Raw genomic sequence first — 26,427 nt, 5'->3', positions numbered from 1 at the left:
AACCTATACCCAAAAGTTGCCCTTTTGGGAATTTCTGCCCACCCACCTTTCTGCTCTCTACAACAATTAGGATTACTTGGATTACTTTATGGTTACGTCTTCAAACACACAAAACAGAATAACTTTTTACCAGAAGGCTCATATTAGAATACAATGATATGTTATAACAATCATTTCAATCCAACTTAAAAGCTATGTTTCAAGTTTGTAATTTAATGATTTAAATAAAACTGTAGTATTTTAGATAACTTTAACCAGTTGCCAAATGAAGGTAAAAATTTTCCAAACTTGCTGAAACCCTTTATGGGGTTACAGGGCTGTTGGAGCCAACCCAGCTCCAACAGCTCAGACTTTTTACAATTGTCAAAATTTAAAAAAGATCAGAAAAAACATGAACGTTGATGGTTTGCATCTGCTGCTAAACACTTGTATTAAATCTACTCCTTCAATAAAAAAAGGCCATTAATGGGGTTCTGAATGCTTCCTCTCAGGTTTAAAAAGGGACCAGATGGAGGGTGGGACTGCCTGCCCTACCCCATCAAACTAACCTACCTTATTTAGTGGAAGTGTCAGGCTAAGGCGCCAGCCAGCCATGACGTGGAGAGAGCAGGTCAGAGAAGGAACAGAGCAGAGCGTCATGATAACATTAAAGAAACCTCTGTTTCCTAGAGAGGGAAGTAAGATGAGCAGCAGAAGGTAAAACACGTCATGCCAACATGGGAGGAATTACTGCATATATGAAGGTCAGATAAAGGTTAAATCATATAAATTCATAATAGAAAATGGTCCCTTCGAGATTGTGGAGATATTTTTGATTGTTGCACAAACAGCCCTAAAGTGTGACTAGTTGTGATAAAAGTTGAGATTTTGTTAATAAATTCCACTAAAGGTTGCAGGAGGACATCCAATTTTTAGAACCATGGTTTAGTTCCAGTTTATTGGAGGGCAATTTAGTGCAAACTCAAAATAAAGTTATAAACCATTTATGGTTTGTACTTTTACTAATATTTACTTTAATGTTTATGCAAAACAAACTGTAAAACTTACATACATACCAGCGGTGTGCTAACTAAATTTTACACAAAAATGACCAGCTTCATATCTGAAAGTTACATTTCAACAGCTGAAATAAAAGTGGGCACACAGGCATTTATTCATTTCATGTTTTAATCCAAAATGTAACTTTGAAAGAAAGTTTTAGTTCAAAAACAGAATGATCAATTGGACCAAACACTTGAATATCTGTCTGTTTATAAAAGCCTTTGAATGCATTATAATAGTAAAAATGGTGTGTTTATTGTCTGTGACAGATCTTTAGGTCTTCCATCAACTTCATTCAATTTTTTTTTTTTATTTTATTTTTTTTATCTTTTCTATCTGATAACATAAAATTACCTTTCACTTAAAAAACTGAACACTGGATTTCTTTAAACACACACATGGTAAATTTACACCCAAAACGGAATACTTTGAACGCAAATGTTAGTCATTCTCCACGTTTGTTTTGTGGTTGAAAAGTTCTTCAAAGGAGAGAGATTGATCAAAGTTGTGGTAAAGCTGTGGTGATTGGATGAAGTTAGTGTCAAGAAAAGGAAGTGGTTGAATTAGTGGAAATTGGTGTGAAGCTGTCACTGATTGACCCATGTGAAATATGGATCATCATTCCACACAAGAAAAAGTGATAGTTAAAAGTGTTGATTTACCTCTGGGGTCTGGTGAGCATGCTTTGAGGATACAGTATAACTAAAGCGGACAAAAATAAAAAAAACAAACCCTGCAATAAGTTGAAAGTTGCTGTCTGGTTTTTAGTCTTGTTTGTGCCAATTTGCCTGCATTACTGAGCGTTCTCATCCTGATCTGATCTTCTGTTCGGGCTCGACTCTGATTGTTTGCCGCCTGCCCTGACCCTTGCCTGTTCTCTGATGCCCTCATGCTCGTGCTTAACTCCTGCCTGCCTGAACCTGATTTAGCTTTGTGGACTTTTAGCTGTGCGTCACTCCTGCTGCACTTATTTCCTGCCCGTTTGTGACAGTTAAACCTCCATTAGTTGTCACACACCTAGGTGTGTGATATTTGTTCCCTATATTTGACCCATCCCCTGGGAGAGTAGTGAGCTGCAGACACAGCATTACTCAGGAACCATTTGGTGGTTTAACCCCCCAATCAAACCCTTAACGCTGAGTGTCAAGCCAGGAGGGTACCGTTTTTAGAGTCTTTAGTATGACTCAACCGTGGATTTGAACTCACGACCTTCCAGTCTCAGAGCAGACACTCTACCACAAGGCCACTAAGCTGGTAGTGGGAAAATAATAAATATATCAGCCTATTTTTTTAAAAAAATCCAATATGAGTCGCTTCTGTTAAAAGTCGCACTCCTGACCAAACTATAAAAGAAGTGATATGAAAATAAAAATACTTGATTTTTTTCTTTGAATGACTACGTTGTTGTTTTTATTTGAGCGATTTTATTTTGACAATGCTCGTCCTCATCTCATCCAAGGTGGGCACTCTGCTCACATTGGTACAGATCTCACTCAGAGAACAGAATAACTATTAAGACTTAATTAGAAACCTTCTGTATGGAGCTGGAATCTTCCACCGTTTTCTGAAAACAAAGCAGTGATTATGTGTGGGCATTACGATTCCAAGATCCTGGCCTAAATACAGAGCTGTTAAATGGTCCAGAATGGCTCATTTATGTAAGCAATGTCTATTTTTACCATGCAGAGCAATTTGAGTTCTCTGAGGATGTGATCCTGAGTCAGTTCCAGTCAGCCATTGATCTTCCAGCAGGGTGAGGCTGTGTTAATCAGCCACCATTGTGAGGATGAGCGCTTCCAAAAGCAGCCATCCGTCTCACATTTCTGCCAACACCCCAGACATCTTCTACAGTCGGCGCATGTGTGTGTCTGCTGCCTCCTCCTCTATCATTCTGCCGTCCTCATCAGTCTTGACTGGTTCATGGATCTTGTCCTGCGCACCACACACTAGTCATTTGCCCTCACCGATGTCAGTGTATTTTTCTTCCTCTCTTCCTTTTTTTGTCAGATCGTTTGTTAAATCGGAAGAACATGCAAACTTGTGTGACTTTGTGAAAAAAAAAGAAAGTCTGTCTTTCAGCATCAATTTAAAAGGCTACAGACATCTCCTAATTCAGCAAAGATATAATTTACTGTGTTTCTGTCTCTACCATTTTGATTCCCACCTATTTTGCCAAAATACTTGCAGAGAGTACCGCTTCCTCCCTCTTTAATGGAGGCGCTGAAAGCTTGTTTTTAGAGCACTCTGCTGCCTTGACTCTCCATTTTTCAACTGTCAAAACAGCTGTGATGTGTCCTCATCTGCAGCAGCTGACTTTACTGGGGTGAGGTTGTAATTCTCTCCAGTCTGGTGGCTGTTTCTGACAAGTATGTTTCACGCTAGATTCATATTTTCCATCGTCAATATAAGCTAAAGTTATTTTTTTGGCGTTGCAGCAACGACAACAAGTGGTGGAGCCTCTGTGTTTTATGCTAGATCATGCCAGACTGGAGTTTGATGGAGTCTAATGAAAATGTATGTAAAGGGACATAATATAGTACAGACATGGGTTATCTTGTTGCTGAGCTTAAACACTGAGTTGCATTTTATTGACTTCTGCAGTTTATATTAAGTTGCCGGGGTGAATTTACAACGTGTGTCTATAAAATGTGCAGGTTTGTCTGTCAGTGCCTCACTCTCCTCCTTTTTGCTGTCTTCTGTTAGGTTGGCACAGAGTGGGATGCTAAAGAACGGATGTTCAGAAACATCGGTGGCCTCATGGGTCCTATGGAAGAGACGGTGGGCATGCAGAAGTGGAACAAAGGGCCCAACGTCACAGTCACTGTTGTGTGGATCGATCCAACCAACGTCATTGCAGCCACGTACGACATCCTGATCGACTCAAGTGCAGAGTTCACCCACTACCGCCCGCCGCTCAACCAGCCCCTGCGGCCTGGCGTGTGGAGTCTCCGCATCCTTCACCGCTGGAGCCCCGTGGCAGAAATCCGGTTCCTCATTGCCCCTCTGGCCTACAACAAGCACCAGCCCATACGTCGAGGTAAGAAATGTGCATGTAATGAGGCTTACCGAAATCCCTCCAACTGGTCGTTTTAGCATTTACAATCGCCAATAGATACGATTTTCCCTGCTGCAGATGATCACCCACAGTAATAACGCTTGGGATTCATCCCAAAACTTCATCCATTTCTCCATAGCTGTGGTTTAAGGGAAGACTTGAGTGAAAGGAGTTTCCATTTCCTGAGAGAACATTTGCAAAAAATGATCTCAATTTTCTGACATGACATTTAGTGATTTACTTACCTTTTTATTTTTTACTCGTCTTAGTGTTGGTTGATACTTTTGTCATAGGTACAGTCATGTTTTCATTTTAGTTTTCACTGACTTTGGCTCCAGTGACACAGGATAGACTGGCATACGCAGCTTAAAAACTGAAAAATACAAAATAAAGTCACAGCTCCTTGGAGTTTGCTTCTGCAGCTGCTGCTTACTTATAGGTGGTAAACTAGCACAGACCAGACAAAAATTTAAGATAAAGACACATGTTAGTCCTGCTAATTATTTGAACATGAAATACTCACAGAAGACTTCTTTCACATTCACTGGTTAAGCCTTAGTCACATACAGGAATTGCTCGGTGTGGGGCACTGTAGAACTGTAAAACCTGTTTGACACCCCTATGTCTCACCTACTTCACCCTTCAAATGTCCGTGGACGTTATCACGCTACGGTCTCACAGAGCCCAATCTTCCTACAGTTACATACCCTGGAAGGAATTATGATCTGGTCATTTGATGATGACTTTGTTCTGAAAACAAGCACACAAGCTGATACTAAAGGGTTTAAATGGCAGCTAAAGGTAACCATTCTCACCTGTGACTCATTTACCTGTAATCAATGTGTATGCACAAAATGTCTTGGCGTTTCTGGGCTCCTAAGAGGCCCTACATCCTTCATCTAGTGCTGTATTGACATTTCTGGATCTTGAGTTACGGGAAAAGCTAAAGATCTGTCAAAAGATCTACGGGAAAAGGTAACTGAATTGTACAAAACAGGAAAGGGATAAAAAAAGATATAAAATAACTGGGAATGCCAGTCAGCAGAGTTCAAACTTTGATCAAGAAGTGGAAATGGAGGCGTTCTGTTGAAACAGTCACAAAAGTTCTGCCACCTGTCATTGGTTACAACAGAATAAGGTGAAGATTCTGGAGTGGTCATCTCAGTCTCCTGACTTCAATATTATTGATCCGCTCTGGGGAGATCTCAAACGGGCAGTTCAAGCAAGAAAGCCCAAGAATTTAAAGGAAGTTGGGGTTTTCTGTCAAGAAGTATGTGCTTCTTTACTTTTAGAGAAAATATAGAACCTCCTCCACAATGACTTCAAACAGTTACTGATGCAAAAAGAGGCAATACAAGGTAGCAAGAACCAGGGTACGTACATTTTTGACCAGGGTAATTGGGAAAGTTTCTGTTGGCATCATGATTTGAAACATGTCAACACTTTTGCTTAACAAAAAATTGTTTAATACAACTTCTAACTTTTGTCTTATTTGTAAAGCATGTCATTTCCATGCATTTCGCATGACTTTTGTTGTTTTCTCCACTTCTGCCATCTATCTGCCCATATACAGTAGAAGTCTGTTGTATAAAGTAAAAACACCATAAACTAAAGAATGCAGGAGGCTGTACCTCCTCCTCAAACTGAGCTTTCCCCAAACATGTGCTTTGTTTCCTTGTGAACAGCATCATATTGTGTCGAGTATCGATTGCCTATATAGGTATGTTAAGACAAACGCTCACACACACACGCACAGCCTCACATTTGCAGTGATGACTTTTCTAATCAAGCCTCTGGGCCTCGGTAGGCCCTGGATATTTGTCATCAAGTCACCCTTAATAACCCTGCAAGCAGCTCATACATACTAAGCAGAGCGTTGAACAACAGTGAACTTGGCCCTCCATAAACAATAACACAATTAAATCAGTCAGCCAGCATGGATAAGGAGCGACACTGCGCTGCTGCGATCCACAAGCAGCTAGTTTTCTCGGAAAGTTGCGGAAGAGGAGAAGCAGCAATGTCAGAAAATTACATTTATTTTGGTTAAAAGGCCTATACCATGCTTTTTTTTTAAGTATTTCAGAGTAAACTATATCCATATATATTTTCACGTTACCTTTGGCACAATAAAGAACAAATTATTTATGAAATATGAGTTATTTTCTTGAGATTTCCAGAAGTAAGACGGCTTCTTCTCTGACGCTCCGCCTTTCGCTGCTTTGTGGGCGCCGTGCTGAAATCCCATGATTTATTTGTCTGTACTCTTTCCCCTCTAGCTTACAGCCCCTCACAACGGCAAGCTAACATTAGCGGTACAACAAAAATGGCAGTATCAGAGCTATCCAGCTGGACAGTTTTGAACAGATTCGAGCTTAGATGAGGAAAACAAAGACGTTGTTAGATCTATTCTTCTGCAAGTGGATGCATCAGAATTGGAGCAGTAAGATTTTGGCCCGCCCATTTCAGGTGCTGCATCAAAATTTGAACTTTTTCAAACGACGGTTATATATGTTCCGGTTTGAATACAGAAACACACAGAAACACAGTTTTAATCTTAAATTATTTAATTAATATCATGAAAAAAATCCTACAAGAACATGTTAAAAACAGAATTTTCTTTGGAGTGGGTCTCTAAAACGTGAATAAAATGTAACTCTATAGCTTAATCAAAATGAGATTGATGTAAGAGTTTATATTATTGTCACTATTGGGATTAAAGTGTTGTTTTTTAATGGCACATCATTAGGAAAGCAACCACAGAGTAAAGCAATGATGGTGCGTCTTAATGAGCTCTGGCCTCGCCGCTTTCTTCCAACCGCCTCCAGCCACCTCTGCCTCTGGCACCAGACTTCCCCGCTGCATGCACCGCCTGTAAAACTTTATGATGTGGCGGCAGCAGACACGTGCACACGTACGCACGCAGACATATCCATGAGTGGGGGTTTGCACAGACAAGCGTGACCTCATCCACAGCGCTGGCTGGACGGAGGGCTGCGTCATTCTGCCACCAGTTTGTGAGAAGTGCTGATGTCTGCAGACATCTGAGATGGAGGGAGCTTGTGTTGCTCCGCCACACTCAGGAGGGATGTGGCTCTCGTCCCAGTTAGCGGAGCATTGAGGAATTTAAAGCTTCGCTGGAGCTCAGGGTGCTTTAAGGAGAGGCTGTGTCTGTGATCACAGTCTGCTTCCCCATCATGGGAGGACGGAATGAGGGCACTTCTTTAACAGTTGTTTTCAGAAGTCTGATGACCTGATACACCACATTAGAAGGGGGAGGGGGTGGCACTGAGTTTATTTCAGTTTTAAAGGTTAAAAAAGTGACCGATGACTTAACATTCTGAAGGATGTCATTTTTGATCACTAACCCGCCTGCATGTCTTTCTCTGCAGAGGACACTTTAAAGCTGCACAACGGGCCGGTGAAGAGCAGCTACATGGAGCAGAGTTTCCATGGCCTGAACCCGGTGCTCAACATCCCGGTCAGCCTGGAGTACGTGGAGCAGGCCCAGCGGAACGCGGCCCTCACCGGTCTGGAGCTCGAGCGCTGGACAGACAGTCTTGTTGGCGAGCTGTGGGAAGCAGCCGACGTGTGCGCCGTCGGCCCCACGGCCTGTCCCGTCATGCAGGCCTGCGCCAAGAGCCCGTGGAGCTCCCTAAGCCCAGACCCCAAATCCCAGCTGGGGGAGCCCCGAGCTGACGGGCGCATCAGGTAGCAGCGAGGCCTCCAGCTGGATCGGAGGTCAAGGCACTGTTTATTTAAACTGAAAGGAGGGATTTCTGGCATATGGGGCGGAGGGACGAGTGTTTTTCCTCTAAAAAAAGTGTTTCTTTAAGAGAGGGGCAGACCGTGTTGTGGGTCCTTCTTTTAAAGAAGTACTTGCTGGCTTTGCTAGTTTCTCAGTTTATTTATTTTTCCTCTCATGACTGAGTTTTACTGTGATCAAGCATTGCAGATTTTCCAGCTTTTATTCTGCTGCTGAATGAGTGATGAAGTCAGCTTTTAATGGCCAGCGCAGAGCTCAGGGGGTGGGGGGTGGGGGGTTGGTCCGGATCGTTGACTCTGCTCGCAGACGAGGTTCTGCTGCACACGGCCCGTAAAGGCTGTCAAGCGAAAAGTGCCTCCTGAAGATTTATGACAACATAAGAAAAATGTCCAAATATCTACAGTATATCAACCCCCCAAACCAGTGCAATTTATGTTTTCAAACATTTCAGAATCTAGATGTAATAAGGATGCAGGAACATTTGAAATTGTGAAAGTGTGTCCTGCTCTGCTTCCGTTTGCACACAGATCCTAACAGAAACTTGTAAAAATTGATTTTTAGAGGTTTTCTGTTTGAAAGCCTCTTTTGTCCTCAAAAACACCCAGATGTTGTGACATCCTAACTTAAACCAACCTTTTCATTTTCCCTCCTGACATTTGGCTTGATGTTGTACATAATTATTTAGGGAGTTTTGAAAGCGGTATGAATGGTGGGGAGTTGAGTCCATGGGTCGCTATTTATTTATAAGTTTATATTAATACTGATATTTTTAGTCAGTGACTAAATAACTGCAACGCTGCTTTGGCAGCATGATACATACTTTTTTGTAAAGAAAGCCGCCTTTATTTAAAAAGGCCCACACCCCCTAACTGTACCTTTTTATGGCTCGCACCTGTGTGTTAGTCAGTGTTGTCCCGTCTGAATAGATCTCTTGTCCTGGTTTCCTGCGGGGTGCGCTGCCCGGAGAAAGAGCTTCTCTGAGCGGCGAGGAACCTGGAAAGCCTCCGGAGAGAAGCAGGAGCTGCTCTCCTGGAGGACGCTGAGTGGTCGTGATGTTCATGCTGTGATGATCCATTTGAAGTGAATATTATACTGTATCTTGAGTAACTGACGTGATGGGGTCTGTTGCACCTGCTTACGTTTTGACACCCATTAAGACAATGTCTGTACATTGGAGACAGGTTAATTGGACTCGGGGCAGCACGGCACATCCCCAACGAGCGGCTGGCTCTCGCATATTTGTCTTACCTTGAAACAAGTTTCATCTGAAGGCAATTAGGTTCTCAATCTGTGATTGTCAGCTTTGCTTAGTCACCACATGAGCCAGATGATTGTTTCTGCACAAGCTAATGAAGAGACATTACAGTTCATTAACGTCAAGTTCACCTTCTGTCAGCCGTGGCTTCATAACCGCTCCACTCTTTCTGGACTTCAACTGTAAAGAACAGCTTGATTTTCCACCGGAAGGCTCCTGCTGCCCCCCCTCCCCTCGTAGAACACTTACTGCACAGCACACGTATTATATAAAACAATTCATGACAGATTTGAAAAGCAAAGGTGAATTAATTACATGTATCTAAATGTGAAAGTCCTATTTTGTAACAAAATGATTAACAGAAGGAGAGGCTGTACATATGTATTTTGTAACGATCATTGTTTAAAAAGGTAGTGTTCATGTAAATCCAGATGTGCTAAAATGAATTATTATTGGGCGGACAGAGTGACCCAATTGTGTTTGTCCGAGTGCATCACCTGAGTTTGTGTTTGGGACAGCAAGCGCCTCATGTTTCAGAGAAAATCCGATCATTGCTGTTCTTGCTGGAATGTATTTTTGAGCAACTATTGCACAATTTTCTCTGACTGATGTTCCCCCTTTGATCCGGGGAGGCTCTGTGTGCCTTAGCTGACTTTTAGAACCTTCTCTGTCCGTCAAAGTAAATCCTTATTTTCTTATTGGTTCTGACCTCATAAAAAAAAAAAAAAAAAAAAAAATGCCATAACAACACCAAAATGATGTCTGCTGTTGTATATATCCCATCATGCCTTCTGTCTGTGTCAGCTTTCAGTTCTCTTCCCTGGGTGGGATTTGGTTTTTGCTGTACTGCCTTCTTTTACTTTTCTCTGACTGCCATTTGAAAATAAAACGTATTCAAAACAGCAAGTCTGGATCTTTCATCGCTGTGGTGGAGCGAGCACTGTAAGGTACCAAGAAAGGTACATTTATTTTTTTAAAAAGTGTCCAGATCATCAAAATGGGCCCTCGAAAGAGATCAAAATAACAAAAATAACTGAAGCTTTAAATTTAACAGAGGATAACTCAACCAATTGAACAGACACATTTACTTAACCCTCATGCTCTCTTGTGGGGTCCAGCTGACCCCACCCTATATTGATGTGTGATCCCTCTCATGACAAAGGTGGACAGGATTCAATGTCTATCACGGACACCACTGAAGATGAAAAAAAAATCCTTGTCAGTTTTAAAGTAAACATGTCTAGGATAGCATAAAGGTTACACTGACCTACCTAATTGAAGCACAAGAGAACACGGATAGTGGAGGATCAGACACACAGGGGGAAACTGGAAAAGACTGAAATGAGCAACAAAATGCAGCACACGAACAAAATTGACGTCTATTCTATGGTAAATGCAGGACTGGCCCTGGCCACTAGGCGGCCGCCTAGCGCGCCATCTGCACCCTAGGCATAATTATATTTATACATATTTTTGTTTTTGTTAAGCAGTTTGACGCACCACTCATTTCATGTAAAAACAATAGAGAAGTAATAATTTTAAAAAGTAAATAAATTAAATCAAATGTTTGATATAATCAATAATTCTGCAGTTCACCGCCCCTCCCTTTCTGTCGCTACTGCTGTCTATTCTGGTTTGGGAGGAGGAGAGGGCCGCGCGGTGTCGCTGCTTTTAGAGCTTCTTTAAAACTTTAAGGATGAAAGCAGGAAGAGGAGCTCAAAGCAGAGGTTGGTCTGTTTTATTTACATAAAATTGCTTGAAAATTCTCTCCCTGCTGCATTTTGGCTGAAAAAGACAAATTTGAGTATCGATCTCGTATTTTCCTTCAACACCTTTATATTTGATATTCACCTGTACTTTCCTTTTTTTAATAAAGGCTGATTGGTGGCGCAGTCAGTTAGTACGTTTGATCTCAAAGAAGAGTTGCCTGAGTGGAGCCCCAGCTGGGACGTTCCAATTTCAGACCCTGCAGGAGGCACCAAACTTGCTTTTTGCCTAGAGCGCTATGTAGCCCAGGGTCGGGCCTGGGTAAATGAGCATGCAAAAATAAAGAAAATGAGGAATATTAACAAGAACTTAAATCAAATAAATATTTAACAGAAAAAGATTTTCTTCTCTCCCAGGCAATGGTACAGTCCAATTAGCTGCCAGCTGGCTCATAACTGAAACTGGGAGCGATTTTATAATAAATAAAAATGTTGTTGGAGTAGGACTTAGACAGACGGCTTGAACAGAGATTTACTAAATGTCTGCATTTTGAAGATCCACCTCTTACAAATTCTTGTCCTCCAGAACAGGAATTATTTAATTGTCATTTTTGTTTTAAATGTTTTTTTTTTTTTGTCCTGGTAATTCTAAAAAAGTGGCCTGAGTTTAGTCCACAATATTTTCATACAACACTCAGCTTAGAAGAAGTCTTCTTGTATTAAATTTAGTAGATTCTTCATTTAAGGGACATAAACAGGCAACGGCTGAATCTCTTCATTTTAAAATCACTGCTAACATTATCGTGTTAATATTTGCTGAAAACAGTGATACCCCCAAAACAGAGAAATCTCTCCTTTAGAGACGCTGCACCTCAAACGGGAGAATTACATACTTCACTTATACTTTGCAATGATCGCTTGAACAAAAGATTTTTTTTTCATCATGTGGGAAAACGTCAAAATTGCCAAATTTCACACTTTGCCATAAAATGGCCATCAAGCTGTGGGTCTGGTGGCCATCCCATAATAACTTTAAAACTTCCTTTTAACATTCCAGACACCTGTGTTTTGGTTTCATTTGTGGATTGCAGAAACATTATAGTCCAGGACTGCTGTGGGCCAGAATTAATAACACTAAATAGAACAAAAATAAATAAAATAAAACTGTGCTATATAAAATTAATCCTGCTATTAAATCTCTTAAAACAAATGTGTGCATATGTGCACATGGCTGTAACTGAAAATAAATTCATGTGAAAATGAAGTCTGCAGAAATTTTTGTGAACTGAGAATCAAACAAACTAAAGCTTTCAAATACATTCAATATTCTGCAAGCTTGAAGGAATTTGGCATGTTGTACTTCTTACCTGACTCGACTTCTGAATTTACTTGAGATCAGCTCATAGCAGAAGATTAATTGACTGCAGGAAAAACAGGCCCTTTGCTGGTTCATGAAGCCTCTGCACAGAACCGTTCTGTTGTTTAGCATGAGACATGGAAATAAAAGCTCTCATCCAGCTGAATTGTTTTAACTTCCCCAGTGACGCACAGAGCTGTGATGTGAGGGGAGAAACTCTGCTAGAGGACAGTTGTTGAAGCTAATTTAATGGAAAACATCTGGGAGTGACTAGATGTTCCTGCGGTTTACTTCTCTGCCATTTAGTTTTAATCAGGAAAATACTCATGGTGCAGAATTATGGTTAAAGCCTCAAATTATTCCCAACTGTGGGATAATGGAAGACTTCATCTGCAATCATTATCTCCTAAGCGTTTACTCTGCTTACAGAGGTAAATTTTGAAATGATGAATACATCTCAGCTCAATTGTTTGATTTGAAATCCCCCTCAGCTCAAGCTGGATGTGACCGTCATTGGATCAAGTCACTGCAGCGTTCTCAGGGTGATTTTATCTGTCTCTACGGAGCGCAGACAGATGTGGATGGAGCTGCTGCCATGACATCACCCACAGATCCTGGTTGGTTTGGAAGCCACAAAATCACCATTTCTGCATCATTAACTTGAAACTTTTTGGAGGCAAAAATGAACCAGAATGTGGAACTTGAGGGCGATCTATAAAGGTTGGTCGTAAAAAAGTGACACATTGACAGAGAATACAGTTACGAGGTCAATGAATTATCTGTAAAAACACAGACCACACGGATCAAAAAAGAGAATCTGGTTAACCAGTTTAATGAGAAATATACTGGAACAATTTAAGCACTCTGGATGTCATGTGAGGATTTAATGTCCTTTTAATGCAAAGATGTTCTGAAGATGTGCAGTTGAATGGCATACTAAGATGCTTTTCCCGTCTGGAATGTCGGCACATCTACCAAGTGAGAGCTTGGTCCATCAGTGCTGCCCATGCACACCTGCACATGGAGCGAAAAACATTTAACGAACACAAAAGTAACTCAAAACTGACCAAAGAAATGAATAAGGCTTGCCACAATTTCACAACACATAAAAAAAAAAATCAGGCCATACTTTTGAATTTCTATTTACCATTTCAAACTGATCTGGAAAAAAAATGTTTGTACCCTAACCACAAGTACAAAAGGGACAAATCTGACGTCATACTGACCTTCACTGTCTCACGCTTGAAAGGTGTCCTCTCCAGATGTCAGGTCAGTTTCTTCCTCAGGTGCAGAACCCTTCAGAATAAAGTTTTGCTCTCAGCTGTTTGTTGTTGGGTGTTCTTTACCTGAGTGTTCAGTCATTATCCTGACTGAGATCCACCTTTTTGACACCATGGCAGCATGTTTGACATCAGAATATGGTGTTATTTATCAGTCAAAACTCAAAGTAGAAATAAGACATCTCCACGCACATGTCAAACATTCCTCACGGACAATCCGCCCCTCCCGAACGCTTTCTGCTCCTGCGTCCTCGTGTTTAATCTCCCCGCGAGCAGAAGAAGTCATCACACGCAAGAGACTATCTATTTCTGCATGCGTAAGCTGGTCCCTCGCGCATGAGTGATGCGTGTCGCTACATTTTTCTTTTTTCTTTTTAAACACTAAAGTGAATAATTTCATTATGTTAAACATTTTAAGTGTTATATTAACATTCTAAGAGGTTATTTTTGTTGTTAACGTCCGAAAAGACACTCTGACCGTAAAATGCTTTAGCAAAAGTGAGGCGACACCCATGTAGCTACCGTAAAAGATACGAAAGTGACGTGTTGTTCGCGCGTGCGGGGTGAGCGGTGCAACAGATAGAATTCCTCATACAGAAAATGTTGCGACAATGTGTCCAAACGCACAACATTTTGTCATGTGTGCTTGCGGGGGCTCTTGCTCAGCTTGTGGAACTACTTTCTGCGCGCAAATCGAAAATGACTTCAGACAATTGGGGGGAGAGATAGGGCTGTGTTGGTTTTCTTCTGATTGGTCTATTTTTTTAACCCTTCAAACTACAATGTATACATTGAATGTTGTTACTGTTTTATTATAGTTTACTGGTAAACAAGCTGCCAGAAAGATTCCTCACTGGCTAAGTAACTGTTTCAAAGATGGTGTTTTTATACGTCCAAAATAAAAATTTCCTCTTCCATACTAAAAATAGACACTGCGTGTTATCTGCAATGTTAATGTGTGTTATCCTGTGGGTGTGTCACCTTGATTGTCAAAACAAAACTTTTTTTTTTTAGTTGTTAAAGTAAAGCAGATGTTTCTATTTTTAAACCCAAACCTGTTTCCTGTTCTGTTGTTTTTTGTGCCATCTAAACAGAGACACACTTCAGACAAACTTGAGCAAATCAGCCTTAGTATTAGCATTTCACATACCTCACAATACACTTATCACATGCTCAACAGCTGTACGTTTATGACGTCCCTTGTGGTGGCTGTAGGAACCTCAAAGGAACCTTCACTTGCTTTAGGATTCAGCTGCTCCTCTCTGAGACCCTCCACTGGTCAAGACAACCTAAAAATATGCAGCCCCGTCCAGATAGACGCCCCATATGGGGTGACTAAGGCTTCGTGTACTGGACCTGAACTGCTTTACGTTTAATGTACACACTGAGGAATCTGGGTAGACATGTAGGAAGATGCTAGTGAAAGTTCTCTTTCATCCAGATGGTGTTGTCTTGAAGTTGAGTCACAGCAACTGGACTAAAAATGTAGGAAGATGGCTTTTATGATGCATTTCACTCCACTTTTGAAACTTAATGTAGAATTCTCAGAAGCTTGAACATTGAAAGTCCGCTGATTTAAAATCCTTAATTATTTCTGCTTTACAGTTGGAGAAAATAGTAATCACAAGTTTCCATGCAGGTTCAGGAAAAAAAAAATCAGAGAAACTTAAAATAATTGCAGTTAAACTGCTTCCCAAGTGTTCTGACCAGAAAGAAGAAGGACAAGAACGAACATTCGCAGGAACCAGAGGCAGCTAATCGTTGGACAGATCTGTGGCAGGTTTCAGCAGAAACAAAGACTCAGCCCCTGGAATTTAAACTGATTTAAAGCATTCAAAATGACATGTGGTTAAATTAATTTTGCTTAACATATTCCAGAAACAGAGACTAGTTCATAAAAGGAAAACTGTGTTTCATTGTGTGTGCATTCTCCAGACTCCAACATAAGAGAGTTGTGAGTGTTTGACAGACACTGATCAAAGGAGCTCCACTAAAATCTACTGTTCTCTGGTAGATGAGACTCACTGAGACATGAAGTCTAATTAGACCAGACTTCCACTCCTGTGTGTGTGTGTTTGTGTGTTTGTCTAGGTATGTTTGTGAGTTTCAGAGTGAGCAAGTGCGTTTGAAAATAAAAAGGCAGAAAGGAGCCGCTGGAGTTAACCCAGCTGTGTAGGTGTGGGTGCTGATGAAGGCGGATGAGATTTCATTTGCAGAGGAGTAAACACCACTGTGTTTGCAAAGGCCGTCCTGCTGGCCCGGTAAGCAAATGACTCACACTAATAGCACATCAACATCTTGATGATCATTTTCGACTTTGCCAATGACACATATTGTTAAAAAAAAGGCAGAGGAGGCATTTACCTCTGAGGTGAGGCTGCTGCTACAAAGATACAAATAAAAAACAGCAAGATATATGTACACTACTCACTATAAGTTTAGGGATATCATAAAAACTCCGTAGATGTTGTTTATAGTGTTTGGTTCTCATTACAGATTTTTAGGAAGGCAATTTTTTGGGATAATAGAAACACATAATGGCCTCACTGTGTAGTTTGTCTAACTTATTGGGACCAAAACAAAAAGTCATAAATGTCAACATTCTGTGGTTATAAAATACAGATTTTTTTCTGTAAGTCATTTCAAGCTCATTATTCAAGCAGCTATGTTGTCGATTAATGGACAAGCAGCACCACCTGCCCATAGCGTGCCTTCAGGTTGGTAGTAGGCAGTCAAATGTACTGTAGGTGAGTCTCAAAGCCTCGCTTCCACTGAGCGGTCCGGTCAGGTCCGGTTAGAAGCATTACGGTACAGTCTAGTTAATTCTTGCGAGCGTTTCCACTCAGTTAAGCCTCGCTTCCACTGAGCGGTTTGTTTTCACGGCGCACGCATGGTGTAGACCGCTAGTGTGTCATTGCGTCATTGTAGTCCGATGACGAGAGAAACAACAACAATGGAGGTCGTCCAGCAGCTCGTCTTTTTCTTGCTTTACTTTTTGTTCATTGTGTATAACAGGAATTTAATGTTGTTTGAAAGAAGATTGCGGGAGTCTGAGAAGAATAACACTGTAAAGAGGAAAATGGAATCGCTAGCTTAACGCTATATTGGTGCTTTCTAGTGTCATCATCACTTTCTGCTGATCAAGGGGTGGCTACAGCGGCTCTGCCCCAACTGTTTCTTTCCATTTTAACAATGGAAACGATCAAACCAGACTGCTCAGTGGAAATGAGGCTTAAGTTTCAACAGCAGATTTGCATCAAGATGCAGAACTTTCTGGTCCAGGACCAGGAACCGCTATCTGATCCATTTATCAAGATGGTGTCGGCTCGTTTCCAATCAGACTGAGCTCCGGCTCGGTCTGAGTCTGAATAGGCTTCAAGCTCAGAGTGGAACATCTGAACCAAAACAGCCACCGGGATGTAAACAAACAGCCATGAACAAACATGGAGTAATCTCAATGAAAACTCACAAAACTCAATGAAATTTGGTCGGATGAGTGAAGGCTCAGTAAAGCAACTTCGTCTCCTCAGAAACCGCCTTGCAGCATCCTTCTGCCCTGCAAAAGTAGCAAAAGTGTTGCAGCTGACGTTGATACAAACGCTCAAAATTATTCAGCAAAATATAAAGTTTGAATAAATTACTATTCTTGAAAACGATTTCAAAGCATAAAACTTCCATTATTTCTTCTCTTGTTGCTTTGCCCCGCCCTCATAATTCCTGGCCAATGACTGAAGAGATCATTTGTTTACAGGCTTTAGTTCAAAACCAGAATGTCCAGTAGACAGCAGTCTGAACAGAGGACCAAACACAAGGTTCAGAACTCGATCCAGACCAAAATTAAGCAGACTTGGTCCAGATCCATTGACTTTTCCAGTCAGAATACACTCTTAGTCTTCAAAGGAGAGGGAGGCCAAATTAATGTTACTTTTAAAACCCAACTAGTTTCTTGTTGTGTTTATACATAATCCAACTGTGGGGAGGTTCAGTTGTTAAAGCAGGTCTGGGGATCAGGCAAGGTATCAAGGTTCAAGGAAAAATTAAAATGTGCAAAACAATGGAAGTTTACATACACTTAATATACACTTAACATGCATGGTCAGACAAAACAGGGCCATGGCAACAAGCTAATGAACAAATGAAGACCATTGGCATTGTAAACAAATGTGCAGAGCTCTGAAAATGAAAAAGCCCTTGAGAACTTGATGACATTGACTGGAGGAAACAGAAAACACACCTAAACACCTAAAAAAAACATGATTTGGCCAAGTCAAGAAAATGCAGCTATAAAGGCATAAACCCACACAATGTGGAAGAATCTTTTCAGTCTGTCAGAAAGACAAACACAACCTGTACTGACTTCTCACTGGGCTATTGACCAGGTAGAACACTCTGGTTTCTGAACAGTTGGTGGAAAGTCCTAATGGATCCATCCATAGCTACATACTTTATTACTAATATTGGAGCAGAGCAGTTGTGGAAGAATGCACCTTGGTAGCATGTCTAGAATTGCAAGCTTCATCATATTGAAATGGAGGAATATGAGATCCATTCAAACTCTATGTTTCCAGAGGTAAGCTGTAAGTAAAGCTCATTTAAACCGGGTAGGTCAGGAACAACGTTAATGCATAAAATAATGAGGCTCCAAAAGATATAACTAAAAGAACAATGCCTACTTTAATTTTAATGTAATTTACCTTCACAAAGGCCAGAATAAATTGAATTAAATTTGACTCATATTGCTCCTTGGAGTTTAACTAAAAAAACATTTCCAAAGTACATCAAAAATACTGAAACCACCAAAAAAGTGTTGACAAAGCAGACTGTCATCCTCACCACTTTTTCAAAATCGTAACCCAATCGCAGCACATTGTTTGTGCGTCAGAGTATGTTGGACTTATTGACAGTAAATAAGAACAGGACAGAGAAAGTGTGACATCACCCATTGCCTTTGGCCAAACCAAATTAAGTCAACTCAGTCACCATTTTTTACTGCTGTTGCCATGTTTGAATTAGAAATCGTCAGAAAACAGTGATTGGTTTAAGTAGGTCTGAGTCAACCACTCTATCCAATCAAAAGTAGTGCTAGAGGACAACACCCTTTCCACTGAAAGTGTGCTTGGGAGAATCTGTCAATCAATTACTTAGAAAGTTCAATGCTACACCACCTACCCTTTTTTATAGACTTGGGGGCCAAAGTCCCATAGACTTCCATTAAGAAATAGACAGTTATTACTCAGTCAATTTAGTTGTCAGAATAACCATTCTTGCTCTGATACATTCTTCTTAGTACGTTCTTTCTAATCTACGTTTTTTAAATATATTTTTTCTTTATCGCCAGTTATTCAAGTTATAAACTGACCAATCAGATGCCTCAGTAAAAGCATGTAGCGCACACTGGCCCTGCCTCAAACATTTGACTGACAGATTCTCCTGTGCTAGCTTTCAGTGGAAGGATGTGGAGTTCCAACAAGGTGGAACAAGCTCACTCATGATTGGTGACAGTAGTTCCTCTTAAAACGTGACTCAAACCGACTCGGACTAATCGCTGTCGATCAGTTGCAATATGGCAGTAGATGTATCAGAGAGTGATGGAGAGGGCTCTGGCCTGATTTCATGAGGGCTGGAGGAAATGCATTTCATTTGGGTGACGTCAACACCTTGTTTTGTCCAGTTCATATAAACGGTATATGTTTTTTTTTTGTGCATCTGATTGGCCAGTTCATAGCTTAAATAACTTGTGCTACACCAAAAATATAATGAAATATAACTAAAATTGTCAAAAACATGTTTAAAGAAAAGGTCGCAGGGCAAAAATGTTCATTCTGACCAATATATTTACTGAGCAATATGGGATTTCAGCTTTTTGGGACCAGCAGGTAATTCCTATATAGAACACAAAGGGGAGGGGTCACTCTGTCCAGTTTTCTATGTACAGTCAAAGGATGGACCCCACCGTGTAGTTAGTTTGGCTGCTGTGAGATGCTCTCATTCCAGTTTAGAGCCCAGAATGCTTCCGAAATTAAGACTTTACAGCAAGATTGCTATTGAAAAAATACAACAAGATTCATAAAAAATATAATGTAATTTACAAAGTTTAAATTAGTAAAATGCTATTATTCAGCACAATTAATGATTTATTGGATTTAATTACTGTAACAAGGGTTGTGTTTAGTTACAAACATATGTCCTGCGTTATTCAGAAAAGTGCAATCCTATTTTGAATAAACAAACGCCATGAAGGATATTCAGCTGCTTTTGAAATAAGATGCTGAGACTCTGAAAGGCAAGAAGCAATAAAACAATACATCATGAGACATAAAAACAATCCAAAGTTATTATGTTTACAGAGTTGAGCCAAAGAAACCAAACTGATATGTTTTTATGATAAAATCAAGATTATTCTGTTCCCCCATAACATGGGATTTTGGAGAACATAGTTTGATTTCGAGATGCTTCCAATCAGACCTGAAGCAGCTCAAAGGTGGGGTGAAGGAGAGTAGAAGGGGAGGTGTAAATATGTGTAAGGAAGGGCAAGAAACAGAGATGAGGAGGTAAATCCCAGCAGAAAATGAGAGCAGCGGTCTGCCGTGCTGATGGAGGTCACGCCAAGGCCACTGAGGCCATGCGAGCAAACCATTCAGCTTCCCACAACCCTTCATGAGGCAGGACTCACCTCAGCACGGAGGGGGTCAGCAATCAAGGCTAGGCCTGAAGGTCAGGTGTGGGGAGGAGCAAGTGCAGGAGGAAAAAAAGAGAGGATGATGCAGAGAGAGTAAGATGAAAGGGAGAGGGCAACGGGACGAGGATATTTCAAAAGAGAAGCACAGCCGTCTTCCTCAGTTATGCTCTCAGAGATCAATACAACCAACATGAAGTGGTGAGAAAGATTAAAGACTAAAGATCAAAGAAGACGATTACGAGTGAAATTATTTTAAATGATTTCACGTTTAGATTCAGGGAATTATCCCTGGATGATTTTGGTTTTAAAGCACTACAGCTCAGCCAGATGCTGAAAGAAGGTCCAAGCGTTATGAGAGCCAAAGACACTTTGGTGAAAAACACTCTTTACAACAATTTCAGACAGCTTTCATTTGTCAGTTGTTCTTAACCCTCTTTATTTCATACCTTCACCGCTAAATCACTAAATGGTCCAACTGGCTCCAATTTTGTCCTGACCTCGTCTTTGTCAGTGAAGCACTTCAATTGTTAGCAGACTTTTATTTCTATGCATTCATATATGCTGTGTTCCATCCATTGACTGTATATGAGAACTGGATCGAGTTAGAGTGACCTCACTCATAGAAAATGATTGACTTCTGTCTCCAGCGAAATAAACTCAATTCAGTTGCTATTTTGTTTTGATACAAATGTGGCCATGTTGGAACCAGAAATCCTTTCTACGCAGTGATTGGTCTAAGACATCATTTTTATGGCAACCACTCTGGCCAACCAGGAGTAACCAGGAGTGAGCTAGTTGAAAGTCCACATCCCCTACAGCTCAGGATAATCCGTCAATCAAAACCTCTCGATCAAGTACATGTAAAAAAAAGTATTTGATGCAAACAGGCAGACAGCTGGATCCAAGTGCAGTAGTTTTATCAGACTGATGGAAGTCTCTCAGTCTAAATTAAGATACAGTGGGGATCAAAAGTTTGGGCACCCAAGGTACACTTTTGTATTAGATTTATAAAGTTATATATAAAGTTATATAAAGATGGAAATACTCTTTAAAGGAATCATTTTACAGAGGAGACATTCTTTTAACATGTCAAAAAGATCCAGTTTCAATAATGTATCCTTTCAAAATAACAAAAGACAAAATAATAGTGTGTGCAAAAGTTTGGGCACCCTGCAGAATTGATAGTATGTACCAACCCCTTTGGAAAAGCTGAGACCTGACAGTGTCATGGATTGTTCACAATCATCGTTTGCAAAGATAGGTGATTTCACTCTCAAAGATTTTCAATAATCTGAGTCATCTGACCTTCCTCCAAAAATCAGCATCATGGGTTCTTCCAAGCAGTTGTGTAGAAGACTGATACTGAAAATAGCTGATGCTCACAAAGCAGGAAAAGGCTATAGGAAGATTTTCAGATGCCAATATCCTCTGTTCAGAATGTAATTAAGAAATGGCAGTCAACAGGAACCGTGGAAATTAAAGAAAGATCTGGGAGACCAGGAAAAATCTCAGACAAAACAGTTTGCAAGATTGTGAGAAAAGCAAGAAAAGTGGACTGCTGAGCACAGACAAGAACACTGAACATCTCGAGAGCGTTCTGTTGTGTCTGTTTATGTCCCACAACTGAAATTTCGACAGACTTACACATTGTAGGATTAATCCTCTCAGATTATGACTTGGAACAATGTAGACAGAAATGTTAAACCATCACAAGTGTCCTCATGCTGCAGTTCTTTTATCTCCCACTTAGTTCTGAAAGTTTGAGGCTAAGAGCTTTTCTTTGCACCTACTGTAACCTTTGTATGCGTCCCTATTCAGGAGGCAGGAAACATAATCTCACACTGCACTCTTTTCATACAATGCTTTTACCCAAAATCAATAATATTTTTCTCAAACAATAAATCTTTTATTTCCAAGGAAATGAACAAGCGCAGGGTGCAGAAAAAATGGATTCAGGAGAATAAAATACCTATGAAAGCTGAATATAACAAACCCCGGGAAGAATTATAGCAATGACCTGCAAGGAAAAGGAGAAATTTGAATCTGACTTATATGTGTGCTAAAAAAATGTTGTAGTCAAACAAAAAGATCCATTAAGGTGATGAATGAGGTGAACAATAAAAGCTCCTTGATTAACCTTTACTGAGCATTTGAAACAAAAGACCCCTCTCAGGGGCATACAGCGTTTCTTTACCAAAAATAACCATTGAATGCAGGATTTGCTAAATGTTTTCACTTTGAGAGGGGCTATGGGGGCATTCACTGGGATTTTGCTGTTGGGAGCCAATCCTTGACAAGTTGGGTTCCCTCTGTTCTGAAAAGGTGTGTTCCCCACAGACGACTCATGATTTAACTACAAATCAACCATGTTTTAAGGTGGGAGAGTGAATTACATCAAAGCCTTTTTTATAAAAAACGTTTGCTGACTTAAACCAACTCCACAACGCTGCAGGAATAACGAGAGGTGACACTTTTTGCTTTGTTTATTCTGATGAAGTTTATTTCATTACCTTCCTGACTACTTTCTATCACAAACCAGTAAGTAAAGCCTTTTATCATGAAAGCTTAAAATATTTGTAGCTTCTGTTCATAAGTGGTTTCAAAGTGTTGGCAATAGTGATTTGCGAGTCATTAATTCATAAACTGACTTGTTCCCTTCTACATTTGCAAACTACCTACCTCATTGTAACATAAGTCTTTTTTATGTCTGCTATAAGAATAAAAGCTTTCAGAACAAAGCTCACAGCACAAGAGAATAACTCATTCATTATCTTAGATTAGCATCACTCTGCTTACATCATGATAGTTAGTCACTTCCTCCCTTCCTGGGAGGTATGAGTGAGGATTCGTAGTATAAACGAATCACTCAGTAGCTTGAATGACTGCTTCATTCCGGGGTGTAAAGACCCTTTTCATGGGACATCAGACAAAATGGCGACATCGCCGTCTGAGTGTAAAGCGAAGAACTGAACGCTGTTTAAAGCAGTTTTATCTAAATAATATAAGGAAACCTTACCAACTGTAACGAACAACTGTTAAATATTTATATGTACATGTCCTACCTGATTGTATCAGTTTTCCTGTCTTAGATCGTTCACAAATCCAAATGTCAATAATCCTGTCTGCATGATACTGCACAGCTGCTTCCCCAAATTCATTTGCAGGATAATAACCAAAACGTGGATCATTTTTCTCTGACAACCCGTTCAAAGTAAGAGAAAGGTTACAAATATTTCACTGAATACTACTTTTTTGATTATGAAGGTAGTTATGATCGTATTCTTCTAATTTATGCTAATGCTAACACTATCTTCCCAGAATCTGTATTAGACATAGAACTGTAAAAGATCTTTTGAGCCCAGTTAAAAGTTGTTTAATTTTCCATGATCACAAAATAACCGAAAACAGAGAAAAAGTCATACATTTTCCACTTTTAAATTCAATTCAATTTCACTTATTTAGCCCAATATCACAAAACAATCGCCTCATTGGGCTTAATGCCAGTAATTGTACAGAAGCAGAAGGTTGGTCATAAAATATAAACAACAGCTGATTGCTAAACTAAGCTAAACAGACTAAACCAAATGGATTATCCTTGCCCTTAAACTCCTAAAAAAAAAAACAGATTCCAGGAAAAAGGAAGAAACCTCAGGGATGTTCACATGAAGGAGAGATCCTCTCCCAGGACCGACTGGTGATTTACCAGGACTATTAAAGAAGAATTTTCTTATCTAACTTTACAACTACGTATTTGTATCGTGTTTAGCCAGATAGGACTTAGGGACAGCTGGGGGCGAGGTCCACAGCCAAGATGAGCAAGAGCCGAGGTCCACAGCCAAGATGAGCCAGAGCCGAGGTCCACAGCCAAGATGAGCCAGAGCCGAGGTCCACAGCCAAGATGAGCCAGAGCTGAGGTCCACAGCCAAGATGAGCCAGAGCTGAGGTCCACGGCCAAGACCAGAAGCACAGACGATCAACCTGGAATCTGAAATCTCTCCCACTTCCCTCCAGAGGAACAACACGTGAATTGCACTGCACCATTTCACATGTTGTTCTACCAGCTTGTCTTACATTAAAGTAAATCTACAGTAAGTACTGTTGCAATATTTTCTAACGCTGGTCCCCTTTGCATTTGCTCATAGCCCCTACAAAAGCCTTGCTCTTTTTGAGTGGGCTGATGTTCAACTACTGTGGCTTCAGCTAGAAACCTGGATCACCACTTTGCTGTGGTCCTTGGATGCTGCCTCCAGCTGGCTATGCATTTACCCCCAGAGGAGGAGGATTTCACTATTAGTGACTCAGTTTCCTCAACCAGATGCCAACTGTGAGTCTGACCAAATCTAGGGGTTTTATCATTGTGTCCATAAACTGTTGGGTGGTCAATTAAGCCATAAAAGAAATGTGTTAAGTTTAGCAGTTTTTTAATTCTGATTAATTTTATAAAATGTTTTTGTTAAATCCTGGTCTCCCAGAGTTCTAAAACATAAAGCATCTAACCACATCATTGCCCTCAAATGACAAGAAACGTGTCAGTCATTTGACAAAGCTGGATGGATTTTTTTCTAGAACTGTGGAACAATTTCTCTTTTTAAAGGACAGCTTCCAAGATTGTGAATGTTCTTCTGTTCATTTCAAGAAATACTTTACTGATCCATCAAGAGATAACAAGCAAACGTTCCATAGAAATTAACGTTTTTCCCAACAATGTGTAAAAAATATCCATAAAACCATATCCCTGAAGTACTGACTGGTCTCATCAGGAAAAACTACCTGAACAAGGATATAAAGTTCAGCCATTAATCCTTCAATCCTCTCAAATCATTAACTCCCCCCAGCCTGCTCTGCTAACTTTAACCCTCCGTGCCATGAGGAGGCGACTCAGGGATATATTTTTTAAATGTCAGGAAGACTGACAGCGGGGGCGTTTAAGTGTGGTGACATTACTGGCTCTGCTCTCCCTTTTCCTAAGTCAAGCTTGTCTGCTTTCAGCACTGACATTTAGACGGCCATGTTTACGTGAAACTCGCTGCCCAAAATGTCACTCCAGGATTTATAGCTGTGAACGCTGACTGGTGGAGCAGAGAGAAGGTGTGAGGTGTGGGGAGTACATACAGAGAGGCAGAGGACAAATTAATTTGGAGTATTTATTGGCTCCCCCTCCTCCTCCTTTTAGTTTTATGACATTCATCTCTTTTTTTCTGATGTTCAAATCAACTCCTCTCAGATGTGAAATTATGTTATCCTTCAGATATCTCAAGATGAAAAACAGATTTTCTTCTTTTACATTTATCTTTCTTGTTTTTGTGTATGCATATTTAATTTAGATGAAGCAGTATATCTTTACAAGTTTATTTTATGAACCAATGGCAGCTTTAGGTAATTTGGTCCAGTTGCATTCCTGAGCAAGCCCACTAAGTTAGTTAACTCTTCATGTTGGATCATGGTTAATGTGTGACACACAAAGATTTGCAGAAAGTCCATAATCTCTGGTGGATAAACTGAGACACCAGATGAATAAAGCCCAAAGAATAAATGCTGGTGGTGGTTGAGGGATAGACCATCATATTATAACTGTAATGAAATTTTTTTTTTTATTCTACATGCTTGCCTAATTTTTCATGTGACGAAAAATGGGCCGGTCTTGACCATTAAACTCCCGGGCTGAAAAGTTGTCCCATTCCGCCCCTGATGGAGACAGACTCGGCAGCGGAGGTGTGGCTTAGGTCTATGATTGACAGTTAGGCTAGCTTTATGTAACATACGCTGTATCTACATTATGGAGAGTGGTACCGGGAAAAGGAGGTTGAAGATCCCTGATTCCTTTGTTCAACTGGTTTACCTCATATTTGACTGGTAGATCCTTTTCTGTGGTATCCTCTAAGTTTAAGTCCTCTGCATTCCTCTCTTCTGGTGTACCACAAGGCCCTGTTATTGGGACCTTTACTGTTTATTTTCTATCTGCTGCCTTTCCAGCATATTTTAAGCTCTTTTAATGACATTTCCTACCATTTTTATGCTGATGATACTCAGCTTCATGTATCTTTTAAACCTCAGGATGTTTTTAAAATACTTATTTTATGCAGGTGTCTGGATTCGGTCAAGAGTTAGATGAACAACAACTTTCTCCAACTAAATGAAGCTAAAACTGAGCTCCTCGTCTGGCAAATACTTCCCCAAAATTATCCAGTGGCTTGGTCCACTTGTCTCTTTTGTCAGGCCTTCTGTTAGAACTAACTCTAGTCCCAGTTTTATCTCTTGACTCTCATGTCGGGTCACTTGGTCGTTCTTGTT

The 26,427-nt window shown here is 40.4% G+C and overlaps 1 protein-coding gene across 1 annotated transcript in view; it reads left to right on the top strand.

The window, feature by feature from the left end:
* Positions 1-10,020, top strand: part of xylt1 (xylosyltransferase I) — a 111,891-nt gene extending 101,871 nt beyond the window's left edge. Inside the window, exons 10-11 of the mRNA XM_024259871.2 lie at positions 3,745-4,078; positions 7,486-10,020. Of these exons, the coding sequence (XP_024115639.1) occupies positions 3,745-4,078; positions 7,486-7,808 (657 nt within the window). The 3' untranslated portion in view covers positions 7,809-10,020. The remainder of the gene's footprint in view (positions 1-3,744; positions 4,079-7,485) is intronic.
* Positions 10,021-26,427: the final 16,407 nt, after the last annotated feature.

Source organism: Oryzias melastigma, linkage group LG1, assembly GCF_002922805.2.
Source record: "Oryzias melastigma strain HK-1 linkage group LG1, ASM292280v2, whole genome shotgun sequence".
Lineage (NCBI taxonomy): Eukaryota > Metazoa > Chordata > Actinopteri > Beloniformes > Adrianichthyidae > Oryzias > Oryzias melastigma.
This window is presented reverse-complemented; position numbering and strand designations above follow the sequence as displayed.